The sequence below is a fragment of the Lactuca virosa genome, chromosome 7 (genome assembly GCF_052849685.1).
Source record: "Lactuca virosa cultivar CGN04683 chromosome 7, Lactuca_virosa_CGN04683_v6, whole genome shotgun sequence".
NCBI classification, from domain to species: domain Eukaryota; kingdom Viridiplantae; phylum Streptophyta; class Magnoliopsida; order Asterales; family Asteraceae; genus Lactuca; species Lactuca virosa.
This window is the reverse complement of record NC_136432.1, coordinates 277,007,022-277,014,454: the sequence shown is the minus strand read 5'-3', so window position 1 is coordinate 277,014,454 and position 7,433 is coordinate 277,007,022. Positions and strand designations below refer to the sequence as shown.

The 7,433-nt window shown below is 35.2% G+C and overlaps 1 protein-coding gene across 2 annotated transcripts; it reads right to left on the bottom strand.

Annotated features, from left to right (window-relative positions):
* Positions 1-994: 994 nt before the first annotated feature.
* Positions 995-6,726, bottom strand: LOC145126096 (eukaryotic translation initiation factor 3 subunit A-like). Of its 2 annotated transcripts, none has more exons than XM_079061512.1 (14): positions 6,603-6,726; positions 5,772-5,840; positions 5,134-5,615; positions 4,837-5,052; positions 3,974-4,342; positions 3,867-3,896; positions 3,561-3,788; positions 3,310-3,471; positions 2,999-3,220; positions 2,715-2,921; positions 2,428-2,634; positions 2,264-2,344; positions 1,985-2,186; positions 995-1,629 (listed from the first exon to the last, which is right to left on the bottom strand). In XM_079061512.1, the coding sequence occupies exons 2-14, from the start codon at positions 5,815-5,817 to the stop codon at positions 1,160-1,162; spliced, it is 2,922 nt and encodes a 973-aa protein (XP_078917638.1). In that variant the 5' UTR covers positions 5,818-5,840; positions 6,603-6,726; the 3' UTR covers positions 995-1,159. The 2 variants fall into 2 exon arrangements, with proteins under 2 accessions (XP_078917638.1, XP_078917639.1); XM_079061513.1 differs by having other exon boundaries at positions 5,772-5,843; positions 6,603-6,719.
* Between the last annotated feature and the right edge of the window lie 707 nt (positions 6,727-7,433).

Genomic DNA, 7,433 nt, shown 5'->3' with positions numbered 1-7,433 from the left:
AAACAATGGAGAAATTATGCACTTATACCCCCTTCTTTTTGTGGAATGAATGAAATATTTATCAATTATCATCTCTCAAGAGAAAAATATAAGACATAGAAGGGGAATTAAAGGTTTTTTGTACAAAATCAAAATATAAAGGTTTTATTATACAAAATTAGAAACTAAAATTGTTTTTTCGTGCATTCAGAAGATAATAGGTTGAGTTTTTCTAATGCCACAAATATAAGGTAACCAACCTTCAACTGTTTTCCGGTTACGAAGCATTATTTGAAGCATGATCAACAAATAAAATGATTTTATCATGCACAAAAATAACATAACTGTTTATTCAAATATTAGAGGATAATAGGTTAGGTTTTTTTAGGATTTTCCCTTTAATATTCAATCTAATTTCAAATTGTAGCTTTCTTAATAATAGTTTTTTTCTCAATAAATGGTCACTGACAAAATAAATAGGCGATTATGCTACCACTTGTGAAAATTTCTAATTCCGCCTCTATCCATGTCATTTTTTGAAAGGGCAAACTATAAACATTTCTAAACATTATCATCGATCATTTTTTTAAACCCTAGGGGCAATTACAAAATATTTCTAGAAGTCATCATCGCCTTGCCATTTTTTGGAAAACATTATTGGCACGAAACTTTTTAGTAGCTTTATTTTAACGTTTAATAAAAACGTCCGTTTTAAACAAAAAATCTCTTTTAACACTACAAATTTTTAGTATTTAGTTTAAACAAAATGTCTTTTAACACTACAAATTTTTAGTATTTAGTTTAAACAAAATGTTTTAAATCTAAAAGTATTTCTTATAGCTTTTACCAAACCCTACCAGTTAGTTTTGAGAAACAGGCCCAAAGCCCACTATGAAATTTTGCCTATAATTAAAAGCTTAAAAAAGAAAATCCGTATACAAAATATTAGTAAAGATGTAAACAAAGAGCACACACAAGTTTTTAATAAAAAAGTGACGATTATGCAAGATCCAAATCAAAAATAATACTTTGTTTATCGAAAGATCCCATCAAAAAGTTAAGGCAAATAAAAACGATCTTAACATTATGAGTCTACCAAATCCCCTGATCATTTTGAAAACAAAATGCACAAACACAACCACTTCCTCTCCCATAATTATAAAAGAATATCACCCAAGTCTCACCGCGAAAACCTGGATGAAGACCAACTTTTTCCACCAGCACCACCACTTGCTCCGCCAGCACTACCACTACCAAACGAAGACGGACGCCACTTGTCGCCCGGTGGAGCCGCTCCACGCTCCTCCGGTTTCCCACTCCCCCACCTATCAGAGGATGGCTGTGCCGGCGGCGGTGCTGCTGTCTCTGCCGGCGCACCTCTACGGTGCCTTGGCACGTATTTCCCACCACCAGATCCTGCAGCAGAAGCGGCGGCGGCGGCAGCTGGTGCGGCCGCAGCCGCGGGTGCGGGAGCGGGAGCAGGAAGCTCAGACGGCCTGGTCGGGCCATCGATCGGTGTTCCACGTAAGATAGCTTCCTTCCTAAGCCTCTCTCTTTCTTCAAGTTCTTGTTCTCTTTTCCTCTGCCTTTCAGCTATTTCATCCAACTTAGCCCTCCGTTCAGCCTCCTCTTTCTTACGCCTTTCAGCCTCTGTAAATCCCAAACAAACAAAGTAAAAATAGATATTGATTTTTTCAGCTTTACATAAACTACATTTTTGGACTTTAATAATATTTTTATGCAATTTTGGTCCCAAAACAGTTTTATTGCAATTTCAGTCTTTATTGACGTTAGTATTGCCAATTTTTGCAATGTTGGTCCCAAAAAGCAAATTTGGTGCTTATTTGAGGTTCTTGTAACAAGTACGGTCCTTGTCAAAAGTAAAAGGGCTCTTTTTGGTTATCGGAAGGTTTCTAATTTTGGTCTCAAAGATAGTCATTTGACTTGAATAGGAAGAGACAAAATTGCAAAATATAATTTACAAAAAGAAAAAGTAAAAAGTAACCTTCACGTTTGCGAGCTTCTTCTTCCTCACGAAGCTTGTCGAGCCTTTCTTTTTCAGTCTTCAAATAAAACAACATTTTCCTTTTTAGGTCCCTTTCCTCTTTTCGTGCCTTGAGGATTTGGCCAAGTCTTTCCTCTCTCTCAGCTCTCATTCTATCGTACTCTGCCTTTCGCCTGCTCACAACTTTTTCCTCAAGTTCCATCTGTGCACATACATGAATATTTTATTTTATAAGAAAATTTTACATACATATTATAATAAAAAAAATACAATACAGACCTTATGTTCCATAACACGAGCAAGTCGATACTTCTCCTTCAGATCTCCTTCATGACGCTCTCTGCTCAGTTCAACCTCAAGCTGCACACAAAAATAAAATTAGCAAGTAAACTTATGCATTTACGTCTTTTTTTTTTATTTTACAAAGTAAGTAAGTAGGTTACCTGTTGTTCACGTTCATGGCGGATTTTCTCTTCAGCCAAACATCTTTGGAAAGCAGCTTCAATGAGAGGTGCAGCCTCTTCCCTTTTGGCTCTTTCAAAATGATCCATGGTCTTGATTAGTTTTTGCATCTTCTTTTCCATTTCCTGCCTCTCTCTCACTTGCTCCTGCATTGCCAACTCCATCAAGGATTGCTTTGTCACCTTCTCCTGTAATGTCAACAGAAACAACCAACAATCATCAGCATGAAAACGAAAAAAAGGACCAATCTTTCTTTTACTTTACTTACCCCTTCAATGATGGGCTTCTTTCCTTTCTTTTTGATACGTTTCCCAACATCATTGAGCAATGCTTGTGCTTCTTCACGCTCTCGTTCCTCAATTTCTCTGAGGATGCGTTGGTGCTTCCTTTCTTCAAACTCGGTTGCAAGTCTTTTTTGTTCTGCTTCTTCGGTTTTCTTCTGTAGCTTTAATCTTTTTGTCTCCTCTTCTCGTTCCTTTGTGACAAAACATTAGGGTTAGAAACACAGTGTGTGTTTGTGTAAGTTAAGAAAATGAATGAATTGGTACCAACCATTTCAAGAAGGTGGCGTTCTTGTTCTTCCTTGCGTTTTTCAATGATGGATTTGCGAGCAAGAAGCTTTTTGTGCTCTTTATCAACAATATCTGCCAAGCTTGGAAGCATAGCACTCAATTTTGATGCTTTGGATTGAGAAGGATAGATCAGGGACCTTGATTTGTTCAGATTTATAGCCAAAACACTCAAGTGGTCTTGCAGAGTGTCAGATTCAAAACCCTTGAGAAAAAAACTAGTCAATAAAAGTATAAATAAAAAAAAACAAAAAAAAAAGAGAGAATCAACAAAATTATGCAGATTAGACTTACCAAGTCACCAAATATAATTGCACCCTTCATGTGGTCAACTTTCATAGCAATGAAATTATGCTTGACAGCATCAACAGAGATCCTCTCTACAGCTGAGAAGTCAAAGAAAGGAACCATTTTTGATAAAGTCTCAACTTTCATTGTTTGGTACACTTGGGACACCTGATATGGAAATTCAAATTATTAGGCAGGCTTCAACCTATTTATTTGTTGTCAAACAAGAAATTCATCATAGAAAGAAAAAAAATTACCTGTTGTAGGAGTCTTAAGGTGGCTACTTTTTCCAAAGCAGGAATGTACTGAGAAAGCTGCACTTCTGGTACAGAAGAAGCTGAAGATATCTTTCCCCCAAGTTTTGCAATCTTTGTCAACAAAGGCTGTACTTTTGAAGCCAAATCCAAAGGCAGAAATTCATTTTCTAAAAGATGATACAGATCCTTCACTTCTTGAGTTACGTATGTCATCACCCCTTTAGAAACCTGAAAAACAAATATCATGTTACATACATTCAACTCTTAAAAAAAATTCTAGAATTGGTAAAATAAACTACATCTTACCAGATCTGCGAGAAGAGATGACCTGGAAAGCTGCAGGAAAATGAAGCAAATTAATACTAATGAGATGAGATAAATAAACAAAAGTAGAAAAATGTTTTGTGTAATACCACTTCTCTTGTCTCGAGCTTTGCATCTATATTGAAGCCAATAAGATTATACATTCTGAGATTGCGTTCTTTGTCATGCTCAAGTTCCAAATGAGAAGCAGTTTTCAGGTGATCATATGGAGGAGCTGAAAGTGCAGCAAGCAAAACTGATGATGCAATCAGCTGCAGATCCTTCTGGTTCAGATTCTTATTGAAGCTCTTTTGAAGTTGAAAAAGCTTAAACCATGCATACGCATGGTATAAATGGCTTGATGAAATCCAAAAGATCTCAGTCAACTTTGCATAGTAAATAGCCATCAGGGACGATTTCGGCATTTTTTTAACCATGCTTGTTAGCCCATAAATATCTTCCACAGAACGAAAAGCTTCCTGAAGATACAATCATACAAGTTATTAAATTTAAACTAGATGTTTCAATATAACAGAAAGGTAACAGAAACATACTTTACTGTTTATAACAATATGGGCGATGTACTTTATCTTTTACTTTATTATTTTATAATATTCTTTTAACACTAATAGCAACATGCCAACATACTTATATAATCTATTACTGATAACAACATACTTACACTTAAATCTTTTACCAACAATAGCAACATACATATATTTCACTACCAATTAAGACAATGTACTTTATTTGTTATCTTTAAACTATTATGGGTAAAAGAGTAAAATGATGTTGCTATTGTAGGGAAAAGTTTTAAATATGTTCCTAAAGTATTATTTATATTATATGTAAAGAATGCAACAGGGTTGCTATTATGGATAAAGAAATATATGGATAAAACTATAGAGTAGATAGCCTATATTGGTAAAAATATTATTAATAAAGTATGTTCCCATATAAATAGCATACACACCTGCCAGAGTTCCAATTCGGTTGCAACTTTCAATTGCTCAAACCTTGTGTCCAGGTAAAAATGTAGACTTTCAGGGGCAGTTAGGTCAGGTCTGTCCCTCTGGTCTCTGTACTTGTTGAGGTTTGCAAGATGATTCCGAATAATCTCACAAAGCCTACGAAACTCTGTTGTTCTTTTGTATTGCTTGCAGAATTGGAAGGCACGATGTGCAGTATCCTACATACAAAAAAAAATCAAAATTAATATAAGTTAAGAATTTAAGAAGCAAGATTCGCATTATTAAAAATCAAAACTTACAGCATAAAGAGCCATCAACTTGGAATTGTTTCGGAGAATTTCAAGAACTGTCCTATATGTCTCCCATAAGAACTTAAACCATGGAGTCACAAGCTCCCTATCTGAACGATCCTTTCCCTTTTCACCACTGACATAGCTTAACATTAGGTCTTCTGGCCTTTTATCTGCTTCAAGGTCATCAACATCCAAAGCTTCCTCTAAAGCTTGTGCCTGACTACGTGCCAGCTCAGCCCTTTTGGTTGAAAGATCCATGAAGTGCTTAATCACTTCTTCTAAAGAATTAACATTAACTTGCTGGCAGATTATGCGATATTGGATAAGACCATCTTTGGCAAATCTACCCCTCCTCATATCAACACAAAGCTCGATGTACTTGAACATAATCTTTTCATGTGTTTTCTGCCATGCCCTGTACCTTTTTGATGTAATAAGATCATGAAGAGCTTGCAGTGCATCTTGTTTCTGACCAACATTTATCAATTCTGCAATCACATTTTAGCAAAAGTCGGTTAGTCACCATATACGCATACATTCTCAGATGTAAGAAGACAAACTACAAAGCATCAAAAACATTAAAGAGAATGAAAATAAGTCAGAAATGTTAAAGAGTTAGATTAAATCAGCAAGTTGCCACTCACCTTCTGCTCGTTTCAATGCATTCTCCGGTTTAGCAAAAGTCGCCATGGTCAATCACAGTGGTCTTCAACCTGCTAGGATACAAACCAAACAATTATTTGTAGGTGTTAAATCTGCTTAGGAATAACTTGAAGTTTTGCACAGATAGAAGCACAAAGACACTTATACTGTAGACATCCGCTTTGTTCTCTATTGACACACTCATCAAACAAGATAACGAAGAAAATAGTGATAAATCAATCTTCCCAATTCTAAGCATTGAAATGCTGAAACTGAAAAGCATATTTTACAAACAGACACATTTCCAGTCCAAGCATAGCATTAAACATGAATACATGTTTTAAAGAAATCAGAATATGGATAAATCATATATTTTCAAACAATTGTCTCCTATGTTAATTGAGAACCCGTTAAGTATGTTCACAGCCACAGGCAACATCCAGCAAAAAACATTGCCCTTTAGGCATTTAGATCAAGCGCAAAGAATATACAAGTAGAAAATTAAAACATAATATATATATATATATATATATATATATATATATATATTGCACCTAATCCCTCACCCTTACTCCTCCATCGAACAGTCAATCTAGCCACAAACCGAAAGGAAAAACAAAACCCTAAAGTAACGCCAGCAGTTAGAGTAAACAAATTCAATCATCAAATTGCTAACAAGAGATACACAAATAAATCAGTTGTCGATCTATGAATCTTATACTGCACGTAATCTGTCGATAGATCTTGAACTAAACAAACAAAAACACATAAGAACAGAATAACGACCCTTGCCACAAATTGATAAAACGATGAATAACATACTGAGGCAATACCTTTATCGATTAGCGGAAAGTGTGTTTCCTCGGCTGTGCCTGTATTCCAGATATGTGCTGAAGCAAAAGAAGGAGAGTAGGGTTTCCAAGTTTTGGCGAGCTTTTATTTTATCAAAATGCGTGACTGGGGCCAACGCAGAAGGGGTAGAAATTCATCGGCCTCAAAAGTGAAAAAGCCCACGAACTCCGTTATTACATATGGGCTTTACAAAGTTACAATATTGCAAACTTGATGGGCTTCAAATATCATCCAAACTTAAAAGGCATTTTCAATGATACTATGAATAAGGGTTTTTGGGTAATTAGGTTATGACGTAAAACAACGTAACGATTACAAAAATCGTAATCATTAATCAATAATTTTGCAAACAGTTAAAAACTAAATTTACAAATAGTTAAGAAGGTACATCAATAAAATTGAAAATGAAAAACATGAAGTTAGTATATCGCACGAATAGTCCATGTCAAAAATATTACATGAATGGTCAATTTACCAATTATATTCCTAAATTCATAAAGAATAAAAAAATGAGGTGCTATTAACTTGCATATTAATCAAAAGTAGCAATAAGGTTGAGTTATACCTCTAACCTCATAAAAAAATGGTGACACATCAGTGTCATGTCAACACCACTTCCCCATCACTCATCTTAGAAAATACTTACCACTCCACCATTCATTATAGTTTTAATTTTTTTTAATTAAAAAAATGTTAAGATAGAGATAGAGAGAGAAAGAAAGAAAGAGGGAGGTTGATCGCGTGATGCAATGTTACCACCACCACATTCCATAACACAACCTAAGCATAACACGTTATAACATAGGGGGGTC